The 15,196-nt window shown below is 42.1% G+C and overlaps 1 protein-coding gene across 13 annotated transcripts in view; it reads right to left on the reverse strand.

The window, feature by feature from the left end:
* Positions 1-15,196, reverse strand: part of FOXN3 (forkhead box N3) — a 213,830-nt gene that overhangs the window by 95,767 nt on the left and 102,867 nt on the right. For all 13 annotated transcript variants that reach the window (XM_068148747.1, XM_068148745.1, XM_068148744.1 and 10 more), the window contains one exon: positions 6,542-6,678. In XM_068148747.1, the coding sequence (XP_068004848.1) occupies positions 6,542-6,678 (137 nt within the window). The remainder of the gene's footprint in view (positions 1-6,541; positions 6,679-15,196) is intronic.

Below are 15,196 nucleotides of genomic sequence, written 5' to 3' on the forward strand. Positions count from 1 at the left end.
TACTTTAAATACGTTCTCCATTCCCTAATATGCATTCAAATGTCAGGTAAAAGGAAGAAAGGTCCATGCAGGCTTTTGTTGAAGCCAGAGCTGCAATTCTTTCCTATTTATTCAACGCACTTTACTTTGCGTCTAAATGAGCACTGAACAAATCACGAAGAGTTAAAGTGCACAACGTCTTAAAATCACAAGAGTAGCCTTTCCAGGAAAGTCACTCCTTCCCTACTGTTTGGAAGATTCTATAATTATCATAACTTTTTTTTAAAACACAGTAACTTTATTACTATTAACATGACATTAGAAACTCTTCTGAGAATTTCAGCCTTACAACAGAACAGCAAGTAAGGTGATTTTCCCCTGTACATCTTACTCGCTACAGGCACCAAAGGAAAGAAAGCAAGTAACTAAAGGAGAAGTGAAGAAAATCCAAAATTAAAAAATAAATTAAAAATTAATTTGAGTTCTGGAAATAACATTTCCTGACTCCAACAGCAATAAGATATGACACACTATGATACTATTTGCAGCTTCCCAAGCCTCATGAGTCTGTTTTCAAATGCAGAAGTCAGATAATTTCCACTGCTTAATACTGTTAACAAACATGATGCTCGTATCATCCACTGTTCATCACACAAATACTTGCTCCCAAGTCTTAATTTTCAACTACTAAAATTTCAGTGAACTGTTACTGAATTTCCTTACAAGGATTCCCCACACATGCAACTGCTGCAAGTTATAATAGTGATGCAATGGCTATTAATGGGACAAAGGGTGAAAGATGGACTGAACCCTGCCAAGTAACCAAAGGAGATGCGTGTCCCATGCTTTCTGCTTTTTGCTGTAACATACAGCTCATGCACTGCAAAACATATGCCCTAACATATGCCCTAACAAGAACACACCCTGAAGACAGCAAAGAAGAGAGATGGGGTGTTGCAGAAGACAGTCTCAGTCACTTGCTTCCAAGTTTCTGCAGTCAGCAATTTACAGCTCTGTCAATGAGGCCACTCTAACAATTCTCATAGTGAAATTTCCAGGGTTAGAGAGGGATTTACAAATAAACAAAATACATACCTAGGCTATCCTTCTCCCATGAACCAAAGTGGAAATACCTATGGTACCATTCCAAGCTATCTTTGGAATAAGGCTGTATCTATCCATAGAAGTCATAGAGTAGGGGAAGAAAAAAAATAATAACCATCCCCCTTCCCCCCACATACCTGGGAAGATTGTTCAACAAATGTGACTATGAATAATACAATGTAAAGCAAAGGCTGCTCAGCATCTAAGGAAAGGATGCTCCCTCACAGCTCTTTACCAAATGTCTGCAAACATACAGCCAAAACAAAGACACAACCAAATCTTCATGTATTCCGAAAATGGGAAAAAATACATTTGTATTATTTTGAGAGTATAGATGAGGAAAAATTGGTAACATCTCAGCTGAGCATTTATTTAATTTTGAGAGGGACAAAGACATGACTAGAGGGTTGCTTTTATTTCCACCAGCTGTTCCTGCTAAACAGAAGCGTGCTGAAGAACAGATGCATAAAACTCTTGTGTGAAAGAGGGCAGACTCGGACTTTCTGCTCTTCTTTCTCTCTCCAGGCTCTGCTGCCACCTTTCCTAATTTATCTCCCTCCCCCCTGCCTCCTTCATACTAAATTCCTTTTAAAAGTTAAGAGCTGATCTGTTTTGTTTTCTGAAACTATGCTCAATGGGCCACTTCTCATATCATGGAAATCTACCAGCTAGAGATCTGATACGAATATGTCCTCAAATACTTATGTACTTACAGCATTACAGTTATCCACTCAACAAAAAATTCTGTTTTCTTTTGTTATTCCTACCTGATATCCATTCCAGAAAGCACAAATAAAGGGGCACAATCCTGAAGTACAGATGCTCTTCAAACCTGCATTTCCTGCCATTCTGAACTACAAAAGCAACAAAAAATTCCCCAAAGACTCCAACTTAACACCACACCAAGAGAAAAAAATTCATTCTGGTGTTATTCAGGGAGTAAGCATTTAGATTGATTTTTATAAAGGGATTGTAACATGCACAGAAATTAATATTACACTGCTCTATGGTCAGCTTCATTTCCTATTGAAAGCAAAACCCAGAAATACAGAATTCAATCTGTACTTCCAGACTGCAAAGGACAACCAATCAATTTATTTTCTAAGTCCCTTCTTGCAAGGAGACATCCTGCAGTGTCTTTCATTGCCTTGAAATTTTCAGTGAATGGCAAAAGGTTGCTTCACCAGCTTCACCAAATGGCCTCAGAAGATCACTTCTGATCTCAGCTTAAAAAGTGTACAGATAAAAAGAGTGCTTATATGTTATCCAAAAGGAGCTCTTTCAATAGGAAGGAGCAAATCAACAAGGAGCCCAGTGAAGCCTTTATGAACGAGTAGACTAATGCAATGCGAAAAAGAAACCACTCTTCAGTTTCCATCCTGGGCAACTTAGGACAGATGTGTCAACGTTTGCCAGTGGTTTGAAAACTACAGTTAGCAAAACACACTGTAAATATGAAAAGCAGTGCAATAATGCTCCACAAGTCTGTAAAGGGATCTACTTTTTATCCACCTGTGAAACTATTTCCGTTATTTTACATTTCCTGACAATTTTCAGCAATAGAAGAAATACAGCTGAGAATTAGTCCTGTGTAATACATACAGGGAAAAGAAAAATCTATTTAAGATCTCCTTGAAGCACTACTAGAAGAAAAAATATACCCCCTACTGCTCAGTTATAGAAGACACAGACTTACATAGTTACCTAGCTGATGTTGTGTCTATAAATATATTTAAAGGTCGCTATCGACAACGCAACTGTAAATATTTAAAGAAACACATCAGAATAAAGCACTGATTTTTCCACACCAAGGAGAGCCTTTTCTTTAGAGTGCTGTGCATGAGTGCTAGTTCATCCCTGAAATTAATCCTAAGTGACATGATATATGCTTCAATTAGAAGAACCAGATAAAAATCCAAGGGCTTTTTAGCTATTTGGCCTAAGTATTGTTTTTTAAGAATACACACTCAACACCCAATTAAAATGGAAACAATTCACACTACTATACTTTCCTTCTTAAAGATAATCTTCACCCTGAACTGCGGAAGCAATTCAGACAACTGTAGTCTGAAGTCCTTTTTCATGTACAAAGACTGAAAGGTTGCCCTTTTTTCCCTTGCACTTCTACACATAGAACCGAATGTAATCCAAACTTACTGGTTTGAGTCATATGTCTAATCTCAAACGATACGAATGTAACACTGACTCCATCATCCAGATGTGTAAAACTCCTTCATAGAAGGTTCTTCCTGTTATGTTTATGCAGGACGCTCTAATGAAGTTGTAAGGTTAAATTATCTGATTTAATTAACTCTGCTCAGAAAGGGACACTTTGTCTGTTCAGTGATCATCTTGCTTGTGATATTTTTACAATACATTCCTTCACTCTGTGCTCAATTCACCCTTAAGCTGCTTATGCAGATACTAAACAGAACATGTGATTCATTTGTGTATCCTTATTCTTTTAAAACATCTGATAAAGACAAGCAATAGGTCAATTTGCCTCTGTGGAATTGTGCCAACTGATCCTTATAAACCTTGTAATACCTCTGATTAATTCCCTTCCTTCCTAGAGGCAAGAGTACTATTGGCAAATTCTCTGGTTCCAGACATACTTCATTAATATCAGGTTATACAGATTTTCGTAGCTGTGGGCTTCAGTTACATAAGATGGATGCTCAGCAAAACCTTTGCCACTCAAGGATTTTTTTTTAGACATGTTATCTTCGCCATCAGAAAAGCTTTCCCTCGGAATCTGTTATTATGACAATGCATTGTTTTGGAGATCCAAAAGTGAATTTACATTTTCTATTCATTATTGAAGCCTTTGTACACATGAGAAAGAAATCACACACATATGGGATTACTGTTTATCCAAATGCAGGGAATGTTCAGCTCCTTATCAATATATCAGAAATATATTTGAAAAAGAATTGTCACATAACTGCCAATGCATAATTAAATCAATCCAGCAGTCATTGATGGTCTAGATCAGCCTTGTTTTGATACTTTGCCTGTAATTAGTAGAGAACAAATAAGTATTTTAGAAAACCATAGGAAAATTACGTTTTACTTGACAGTGGAACTTCTGAAAGACATCCAGCTAAAAATAACAATAAGACCAAAACTTCTTCATACAAAATCCAGCCTCCTTTGGGTCTCTCTATTCATGAAGCATCTGCTACTGCAGCCACACAAGCTCTTTGGTTTGTGATGCAGCCACTACAAAGAACGACTGGAAAGCACTTAGCAGCAGAAGCAGCGCAGCAGCAGCTCTGACACCCCCTGGTTTCCGAGGAGAGGAAGTTTATCTTTTGGTTTTGGGACTCACTCATGGGTTATTTTGGTAGCATTCTTCCTCTGCCTCACTCAGAAGACAACTTTGCTATTGCCCAGATACATTTGGGGACTGATGAATGCAGGCAGTCTTTGAAAATGCTTTCTTAAATCTCATGCTGTTTGGCACTTGTCAGTACACCTCTGATCTCCCACACATGAAAACATGTCATCAGGTTCTAGCCACGCAGGGGGCAGCATGACCTCTGCCCAAGGTCTGCATGGGCATTCTTTACCACATGCAGCAAGTAGAGCAGCGGGCCCACAGTCTGCATGGCAGTCACCCAGGACAGACTCCCTAACACCCAGCCAGGGCATCTGTATGGTTCATCCCTGCAAGCACTGCTAGCACCAGCACTGCTGCATCACTTCCTTCTATCTAACCTGGAAAAGCTATCTGTGAGCTCCTACAGGCAACATTTGCCAGCAAATTTCTCAGTGGTTCTGGCAGACCTGATCCATTAAGTCAACAGTCACTTCAAACATTAAAAAAAAAAATAAATCCACCTGTTTTCAACCCTGTATCTTTACTGGAGTTATTTGTTTGGGGGGATTAGAAGGGAGCAAAATCCCTCCATTTCTGTGTTAGATGTGCATTACACTTTTACTTGATACAACAATATTTGAATAAATCTGTACGGGCATGATTCAAATACTCTTTAAACAGAAACAATGAAGTGATGTTCTGGATACACGCCCTGTTTAAACACACAACTTACAATTTCAATGCAGTTATTCAAATTATTTATCAATCCTTCTGCAAAACACTGCAGTAGTGAAATCGCTGGAACTGGAGAAAATGTAAGCGAAAAAAATCCCTTTGCTCACACACATCAGAGAAGGAGCAAGCTGCAGCTATACTGCTCCAGGAAACCTTCCTCACCGGCTTACCATCAGCCGGCCGCTGACTTCAAAGCGGGGGAAAGCCCTCGGCCTGCCGCGGAACACAACACCCGGTAGTGGGCCCCGACTCCGAAAGAGCGCGGCGGGGCTGCCGTCGCTGAGCGGGACCACTCGGCACCGCCCGGTACCCGCCGTTACCACAGCAACGGCGCGCGGCGCCCCCACGGCCGGCCCCTTCGCCACACAGAGCCGCGCGGCCCCGTGACGCAACGGCTCCGCGTTGCCAGGGAGACGCCCGCGTTGCTATGGCGACCATCACGCTCCCCGGGCGGCAAGGGCGGGAGGCCGCCTCTCGCGCACCAGCCCCGCGGCCCAGTCCTCGACCCTAGTCCTGTCCCATCGGGCTCAGCGCAGATGCTGAAACTACTCCGGAAAAGCATCACCCCACACACACCCCCGCCCCCACCTCCAAACCCCAAGAGAGCTATCGCAGTCACTCAGTCCCGGTGGTGCCGTTGATCCCTGCTACGGCTGGTTAAAGACACCTTCCTGGCTTTATGAGGTATGGTACGGTGCTGACCGGCATTTCTGCCCCTACTGTGACACGCTGCCAACATTTGGGAAAAGTGAAAGAAACAAGCTCCGCACTAGCAGCAAAGCAAGAGCATCCCCACATGGGGCATGGCAGTTGTAGATATACTTCTTCCTTCACTACCTTCAAAACCAAATGCAAATCAAGTTAAAACCCCCACCCCACGCCTAATTTCACTGAGGCAGGGCAGAAAAATGTCTCTTGCTCTCCCTCTCACCCCTCTGGTATAACCTGGAAAGCAGGCACTTAGGCAGGGGGTGTAACTACAACGAAGGCCACGGGGCTCGACTAGAAACCTGAGAGCAGCACAGGCAGCACAAGACCCATAGCTCACCTGCGGAAAAAAACATCCCATCTCCTTCAAGTGAGGGTACTGTGCTTCTATCTATGCAAAGGAGTAAGTGGATACTTCAGAACTCTTCATCTGGTTACATGCATTTTAATTTCAGGTGTTCTTTTGCCAAAGGGCTCTGTGGCTCATGTGGGAGGACTGCCACGCAGGAGAATGGGTAGTAAGGCATCTTAAATGCAGGCCAAGCAATGCCAGGCTGCCACCAGCACTCCAGGGCTTTCTTTGCTAGCACATTTCTAAACTGCATCACTTAATTACATTTAACATCTTACCCAAGATTCATACACAACACTGGATGAAAACATTGAGAGTTGTAAAATGCATCTAGTTCTTACCTTTGATATGCCTGAGGAGATGTGGGAGGTGTATTGAACACATGCGAATATGGGTGATAGGGTGTCTTTTTCAAAGCCTGAATAAGATTTTGTCTATATTCTGGGTCTATACACCACAAGGACCCCTTTCCAATACTCTGCAAAGAAAAAAGAATTAAAAAAAAAATCAAATATTTGATCTAATGGCATAGCCTTCTTTAGTTAGCAGTATTTGTCAGGAAAAGCATTGAGTTTGGGATTTTTGTTTTGAAAGAAGTGAATATAGTTTGCTTGCAAGAGACTATTGCTCCATCAATAACATACTGCAACTGTACAGTTCTTGGGGTAAAAAACCCCTAAGAATGAATGTTTGGTTGCTTCCCCACTCCCCACCTCCACCCCCCCTTGTTACTAGTTAAGATGATTTAGTAACATCTGGCAATTTCCCCATCACTTTACACTGAAAAATAAAAAGCTACCATTACTGTTAAGTGGAAACTTTAAATAAAATTATATTATTTGTGAAAGTGGCTTTTGATGCTATACTAACTTTGATGTTACACTAACAAGAAATAGGCCTAAAAAAGAAGGGGTTTAAACACCCTAGAAACTGTTTTAAAAATAAAAGGACTTAATCCTTCAACCCACATGACATCAGTGCATTATACTACAAGAAGAAATTAATCATTCCCCTCCCTGCTGCCAGAGGGGAAAAAAAATACCCAAATCCCACAAAACAAACAAACAACCAAATACCCATGGTATAATCAGAGTCTAAACCATTTAAGGGTGTTGTGAGACTGTGAACAGTTAGAACAACAACTACTTTTATCACCCTTTCTGGACACATAGCAACTCAAGCAGTCAATTTGTAATGCTAAGACTACACTAAAATTCTGTATTTATTCTGCAGTTACAAGCAGTGCAACTTCAGTTCTTGTCTCAGTCCTATCAGAGGTCAGGATGAAGATATTTTTAATTGTTTTGTGTAAGTTCTCTAATAGAAAAATAACTATCCCTCAGCTCCACTAAGAAAGCACACAAAATGATAGGTCAGGAGCAGCCTTGGTCTGCTTGAGCAAACCAAACACCAGTCTTAATTATTGACTGAACTCCACTGGCAGGCTTTCAAGGCATTACAATAAGATTTTTGGTAAATGTTGACTTTGTCTGGAACAGATGGAGGGGGCTGTGCTACCAATCCAGCCACTTTTCAGCCTAGGACTACCTTTCTCTCATGTCCAACTTCTATCAGCAGAAGCAAGGCTCTCAGTTTCATGTGTTGAAGAAAACACACACACAAAAATCACACCAGAAGTGGGATATTATTTCCTAAAGCCACAGGGAAGACCAAAACCCAACACGTTTGTGTTCAAAAACTTATCTTTGCAGAACCGTACCAACTCCTAAGTGCTCCTCTGCCTCATGGATAGCTTTGGGATACACAATGCGACATGCAAAATGCTTAGAAACGTCCTTCTGAGACTACAGATAGCAAATCTGTCCTGAAATCTCTCCCCCCTCCCTGACAGAAGAATTAAAATTAATCTTCCCCAGTATCACTGGATGACTGTGGGGGAACATCTAGCAAGTTCATGTGAGACCTGGTTTGGAAATAAAGGACAGAAGCTCAACCAACCCACAGGAGTTGTAACTGCTTTCTTTCAGAAATGAACACATCTGCTAGAGGGGAGAGAGAGGAAATCATGCTGCTCTGGTGGAAGCAGAAATGTGGGGTCAAGCCTCTTCAGGATATCTGGGTTCAAGACTGTCTCTCCTCTTGTTTCCCAGGGGTGCCCCACCAGAAGGCCACTGAACAGCCTAAGGAAAGACATCTTCCAGCTCTTGAGCCAAAACCAGGTCCTCACTTGACCAAAAAACCCAAGACCTAGTGGGCTAGAGAAAAGGAGCAAGATATTTGTGCTTTCACTTCAGTAAAGCACTACTGCAGATGACTAAAGGATCTACTGCTGGTGTCAGTGGTAGAAGCTATATGCCACACATCTCAAACCAGTCTGCAAAAACGAGGTTGTTATGTTTAACCCTCCTTTAAATACGGGACAATAAACCAGAGACTTAACACAGTAAGTTTGGTAAGTGACTTTTTAGGCAAAGGACAGAGTCAAAAATAGAATCCAAACCTCTTGCATTCCACTTCCATGCTCCATCCAAGCAAAAAGAACACAAAATTTCCTTTTAAGCAAGCAACAAGCAAAACTGGGAACATTTTCCAGAGAAAACCTTTGCTGGATTCCTTACTCCTTACATCATGGGATAAGCTTTAAAAAATAATAAATAAATAAAGTTGCACTTAAATACCATCTACCTTATTTGTACTTACTGGAACATAACATATTGTTTCCAAACCTCTCTGGGTTTTCATTTATTTTCAAGAGAGACTTTTCATCTACCTGGAAGAGATTACTCCTCAAAACCCATCAGAGTCAGTTCAAGTTGAGGGCCTTGCAAGATGAAGTCACTACTGAACAGTAACTTCAAAACCTTTCATTACTGTTAAGCTAAATTTATTTGGCTTGCCTGTATTCTGGCAAAAGCCAAAAATAATCTCACTGAAAACCAGAAACTCTCTCACAGAAAAAGTATTAAGAATTATACTTCTTGTTTGAAGAAACAGTGGGAAGGCAGATAAACTGCATTTTCACTGCAGCTTAGCTGACTTATAATTTAGCAGCAAAAACAAATGCAATGATCTCCAACCATGAAAAGTTCCTTTTTTAAAGATTGTTACTTTTGTTTTTCCACAATCACACAAGAGAACAAAAATAAAAAGAAAACTGAAGTGTCATCCAGTTAAGAATCCTTCTTGACTGACAGAGGTGTGAAGAGCTCCGTTAACTCTCTTTAGATTTGTCATTAGTCTTTCCATATACAGAGCAATCACAGGAACAGAAATCACTGGAAATCAGATCCATTGGTTAGTGATTAATTTCCATCTTATGACACTTGGCGTGCTCCTTCACTATGTCCTCCAAGCCAGAAGTCAATAGTGGCTCCAATCAAAAAACAGCAAGGAAGGGAAAAAAAAAAAAGAAAGAAATAATAAAAATTTAAAAATCACTGGATTAGATTTGTCTCCCAGGCAACAAGCAACTGAGGGGTGGATAACAGTCCCCTGATCATCTCAGTGCTGGAGTGCTTTCCCATCTCCCAACAAGCCATCTCCTCCCCAGGCCAGGGACCTTCCTCCAACTTACCACAGGTTACTGTTTTTGCACTGAATTTAAGTTTAAGATTATTAAGAACAGTGAGAATGTTACTATGGGTACCTTTCACCTTGTCCAAATGGAGGCCATAGTTGCAGGCAAGCTATTTCAGAGGTACTAATAGGGAGAGAAAGCAACATGTAGAAATTACCCCATAGAAGTTTTTAACTACATACTTTTTAAAACATCCTGATTATCTTTTCTATTCTATCAGCATACTGTGTACTCTATCCCAACTTATTAATTCATTTGCTCTCTCATACCTCAAATACACAAATCTCATTCCTCCCCCAACAATTAAAACCAATGCATCGCCATGAATAGGTACATGACATACCCAGTGTCCAATTGTTTTTTTCTAATAGACAGCATACAAAAGTTTCCAATCCCTCTTTATACAACTTATTAGTACTCTATCATATTAAGACCCAACAAAAATGCTTGGTCATCTTTTAGTATAATGGAAACAAAAGTTGGAAATTTAAAAGTAAAATAATTAAAATGCTGCTTGCCAGCTCTTCTGGTTGTTATAGCTGAGGATAACAAGCATTATCCACTATAAACACTCTTCATTATAAAGCTTTTGCTTCCATACACCTCACCATTATCTGTCTGGCCTTACAAATCACCTATGATCTGCCCAAAGTGCAATAAAAAAAAAAAAAATTCTTGTGCACTGAGCTCTTTCCAAGACCAATGGCTGAGAGTAAATACATACTCTGTCTAAGACACAAATGCCAGAAAACGTTTATTTGAGGATTTTTTCCCCTGGTTATTTTAGCACAGACTTGAAATGTGTTAGGAACACAACTCTTTTCCAGTGTTGTTCTTTTCATCGCTGTACAAGCAGTCTGACCCAAAAAAAAAAGCTTTGGGAAGAGAGTAGATAGAGGAACTACAGAATGTGGGCTCTGAGGGATGCTGGCATTTCCAATTGCACCTTCTGAAGCTCTGGTTACATGTTCACTTTGAATCCACACAGGACTCCGCAGCAGAAACCATGCAGAAGCAGCTCCAGGCACCATCTCTCACAGCAGCATCACCGCCAAGAGGGTCTCTCTAACAGAACAGATCCCTAAGGGAACAACCCCCAAAAAGTACAGTGGTCTGACTTGCTGCTGCTGTTGTTTCCCTGGTCCTTGCTGCACTGTTGTCCTGCCTGTCTTCTTGCATGTGCCTGGCTCTTCTTCCAAAACCCAATTTCACTAATTTTCCTTGAAGAAGACTAGCTGGCAATTTTTTTTGGCATTTAAAGTCATTACACCGGCTCACATGAAGGGTCTGAAGAGCGCTTAGCACTGCTGCAAAGCAGGGCATGGAAGCTGAAGTCCAGGAGAAGAACAGGAGTTGTCTTCTCCTGTAGCAGGACTCACAGTGACATCCCTGTGAGTATCTTGGAAAAAGCAGGAAAAGCGAACCAGGACTCTGGCTGGACACAAAAGTTGCTCAGAAGAGGAATGGTAAAATTGGTGTAGCATAGAGTAGGGATACATGGACAGCTGAGCAGCAACACTGGCAGACACAGACCCAAGGGAAAGACCAGCAAGGCCATGCAGACAAGATCAGAGATGTCAAGATGCTGGGCTGGAAAGACAGGAACCAAAATGAGTGCACCTGAGCAATCTCATAGCTCTGCACAGGCACCCAGGCTAGGCCAGCAAATTGAGAATTACATTGAACTCTTTGAGTTAAGACCCTGCTACTTCAAACAAGTTAAAGCCAAGCCAACAGCGCCACACTGAGCAGCTATGACCTTTTTCTTCTCGACTACCAAACCAGGAGGAGATGAGTGGGCATGGCTACACTCTCCTGAACCAAAACTGTCAAGAATATGAATTTGGAATATGGCAGCTACTCCAGATGTACACACCATCTTTGAGAAATATGCTACACTGTCTACAGGCATGCTTTAGGAACTATAAAAGCAGTCCTAAGCTACCAAATTTTGAATTCACACCACTGACTTCTCAGCCCCTACCTAGCTCAGCAGGAGTTGTGGCAGTCTAAAGACAGGACCTGCAAATAACACTTCTGCAGCGATGAGGAACGTTTTTGGTGTCACTAATCACCTTTACTGATCTAAGGTCTGCTCTCATGGATGAAACCTCTATTGTTATGACAAATGACCTCTTTGCAAGTACCAGTGGAAGGATTACTGGGTATCAAAGGTTCTTATTCTAAGGAAAGATTTATCCCAAGCTTACTGTGCCCAGTTACCCTGAAACAGCTGGCTTGGAGCAAGCCTTTCACATAGATTTGCCACCAGGTTTCTCCATGAGAATGCCATACAGCTTATCCATGTGTCCAAGAATGCCATGCATGCAAGCAGAGAAGTGTTTCTACAGAATTAAATATAATTGGATGACAGAAACATCATGTCGCCGCAGAATTGAAAAGCAGTTTGAGTAACTACAGCCAGGACCAGAATCTGAAAAAGTAATTGGTTTAGACCAGAAATAGATTGCTGTGCGTAAGGTGGAAGCATGAATGTTTCTCAGCTTCTGCATCTGCACCACATCGAAATGAGATGCCACAAAGTCATTGGCCTCCTGCACATGAAAACTCTAGGGGAGGGTGAAAGCATGTCCAGGGCTGATAGACAGTAAGGACCCATACAGGCTCCAGGATGACAGAAATGTCTACCCATGAAAAGAGCATAGTATTTCACTCACCACCCAACACTACAGTCACCCAAAACACAGAGCAAGAGAATAGAATAGAGCAGAGCAGAGCAGAGCGGAAGAGACCTTTGAGATCGAGTCCAACCTGTCATCCAACACTATCTAATCAACTAAACCGTGGCACCAAGCACCTCATTCAGTCTCTTCTTAAACACCTCCAGTGATGGTGACTCCATCACCTCCCCAGGCAGCCCATTCCGATGGCCAATCACTCTTCCTGTGAAGAACTTCTTCCTAACATCCAGCCTAAACTTCCCCTGGCACAGCTTGAGACTGTGTCCTCTTGTTTGGGTGCTGGTTGCCTGGGAGAAGAGACCAAGCCTCACCTGGCTACAACCTCCCTTCAGGCAGTTGTAGACAGCAAGGTTTCCTCTGAGCCTCCTCTTCTCCAAGCTAAGCAACCCCAGCTCCCTCAGTCTCCTTGTGCTCCAAACCCCTCACCAACTTCGTTGCCCTTCTCTAGACATGTTCCAGCAAATCAACATCTTTCCTAAACTTAGGGGACCAGAACTGGACACAGGACTCAAGGCTCGGCCTAACCAGTGCTCAGTACAGGGGCAGAATGACTTCCCTGCTTCTGCTGGCCACACTGTTCCTGATACAGACCAGGATGCCATTGGCCTTCTTGGCCACCTGGGCACACTGCTGGCTCATGTTCAGCTTACTATCACCCAGTATCCCCATGTCCCTTTCTGCCTGGCCACTCTCCAGCCACTCTGACCCCAAAAACTCTGGGAGCTTTCACTACAACACATTTCTGGTTGCACTGGGCTCTCTAGTTACCTGTTTTTAAAGCAAATTAAGTAATTGGCAGAAAGACCCAGAGCACTGGAATCATCTGAGGTCAGCTAGGGCTTGTTTGTTTGCTTAAATTAAGACAACTACTAATGAATTCATAAAGAAAAACAAAGCCATTGCAAATAACTACTATTATAAAACACATTCCTTAGATCCACTGTAATCTCTCACAAAATTACAAATAACTATTCATGCAGATGAAGAGATTTTCTTCATTCTATTCCAACATTTCTGGCACTGACCAGTTGAATTCTATATGGCTGGTTTTAAAGAATTGCACTATGAACAGTAGTTTTAATGACAGTAACAACTGTGTGGCAAGCATTTAATTTTCAGAAACCCTCACCACAAAATCCCCCCTTACCTATGAATTCAAAAGAGAAACTTCCCCTGCTCTTCTGAGGAAGTTTGTCAATGTTATGTGACAGCTTGATGCTGAGAAGAAACTGAAGCAGTATCTGCATGCAGCATAACACAATCCTCACATACATCTCCTGAACATTTCCAGCTCTTTTTTCTAGTAAACTTACAGTCCCAGCTCAGCTCATGCACAAGCTGAAAAAGAACTCTGACCAGCTCAAACACAATTACATGACTATAAATGTATGTTCAGTGGATGCATGAACTTTTAAAAAGTTTGATGGCAAGGCTGGCTGGGGTGCAGTCTTCAACCCCAGTAAACCGACTGCATCAAGAAATCACCAGCTTTTCTCCGGAAAAGTTGGGGCTTTAAACATCTTAATTTGCTCCAAGGGAAAACACCCATTAGTTCAAATCACACAAGTCCTAGTCTCTGCTTTCATGCTTGTCTCTCAATATTTTAGTTCACTTGCTCAATGAGCTATCCTAGACACCAACACAGCCACCAGTCTTCTAAACCTCATTTGCCTTTAGGAAACTGGCTTTATTCTGCCCCAAGTAGTACAGGGGCATGATAATTACAAAGTGGGCAGTGTCTTTCCAACTGGAGAGACTGCTTGAGTAACTAACTTCACCAAGAATGAGAATCCTAGAATCAAAATTGTAGGGGGTGCAAGCAGCCTCTGGAGACCATCTAGTCCAACCCCCCTACAAATTCAGGTTCACCTAAATGAGGTCACAAAGAAATACACACAGGAAGGTTTTGAATGTCTCCAGAGGAGACTCCACAACGTCTCTGGACAGCTGTTCCAGGACTCTGGCACCCTTGAAATAAAGAAGTTTCTCCTTAAGTTCAAGAGAAACCTCCTGTGTTCTACTTTGTACCCACTATGCCTTATTCTATCACTGGCCACCACTGGGAAGAGCCCAGCCCCATCCTCATGACTTCCACCCTTTAGACATTTATATGCATTTATAAGACCCCTTCTCAGTCTTTTCCCAGCTAAAGAGTCTCAGGTCTCTTAGCCTTGCCTCATAAGAGAGATGCTCCAGTCCCCTAATTATCCTTGTGGCCCTTCACTGGACTCTCTCCAATAGTTCTCTGCCTCTCCTGAACTAGGGAGCCTGGAACTGTACACAATAGTCCAGTTGTGACCTCACAAGGGAGAGCAGAGGAGGAGGAAGAAAACCTCCCTAGGCCTGCTGGTCACACTCTTCTTAATTTACCCCAGAATAGTATTGGCTTCCCCAGGTGCAGAACTCTACACTTGCTCTTGTTGAATTTCATGAGGTTCACCTCTGTCCAACTCTCCATACAGCATGTCCAGCTGGGTCTTGCTGAATGGCAGCACAGCCTTCCAGTGTGTCAACTACTCCTCCCAGTTTTGAGTCATCAGCAAACTTGCTGAGAGTATACTCTGCTCCTTCGTCCAAGTCACTGATGAAGATGTTGAACAAGAGCAGACTCAATACTGACCTCTGGAGAACACCACTAGTCACAGGCCTCCAACTAGACCCTGCACTGTTGTTTGCAGCCCTCTGCACTCTGTCATTCAACCAGTTCTCAATCCACCTCACTGCCCGCTCATCTAACCCGTATTTCCTAAGGTTAC

This window comes from Melanerpes formicivorus, unplaced genomic scaffold (genome assembly GCF_026170545.1).
Source record: "Melanerpes formicivorus ecotype bairdi unplaced genomic scaffold, bMelFor1.0.p_v2 SCAF_17, whole genome shotgun sequence".
In the NCBI taxonomy this organism is placed as follows: Eukaryota; Metazoa; Chordata; class Aves; order Piciformes; family Picidae; genus Melanerpes; species Melanerpes formicivorus.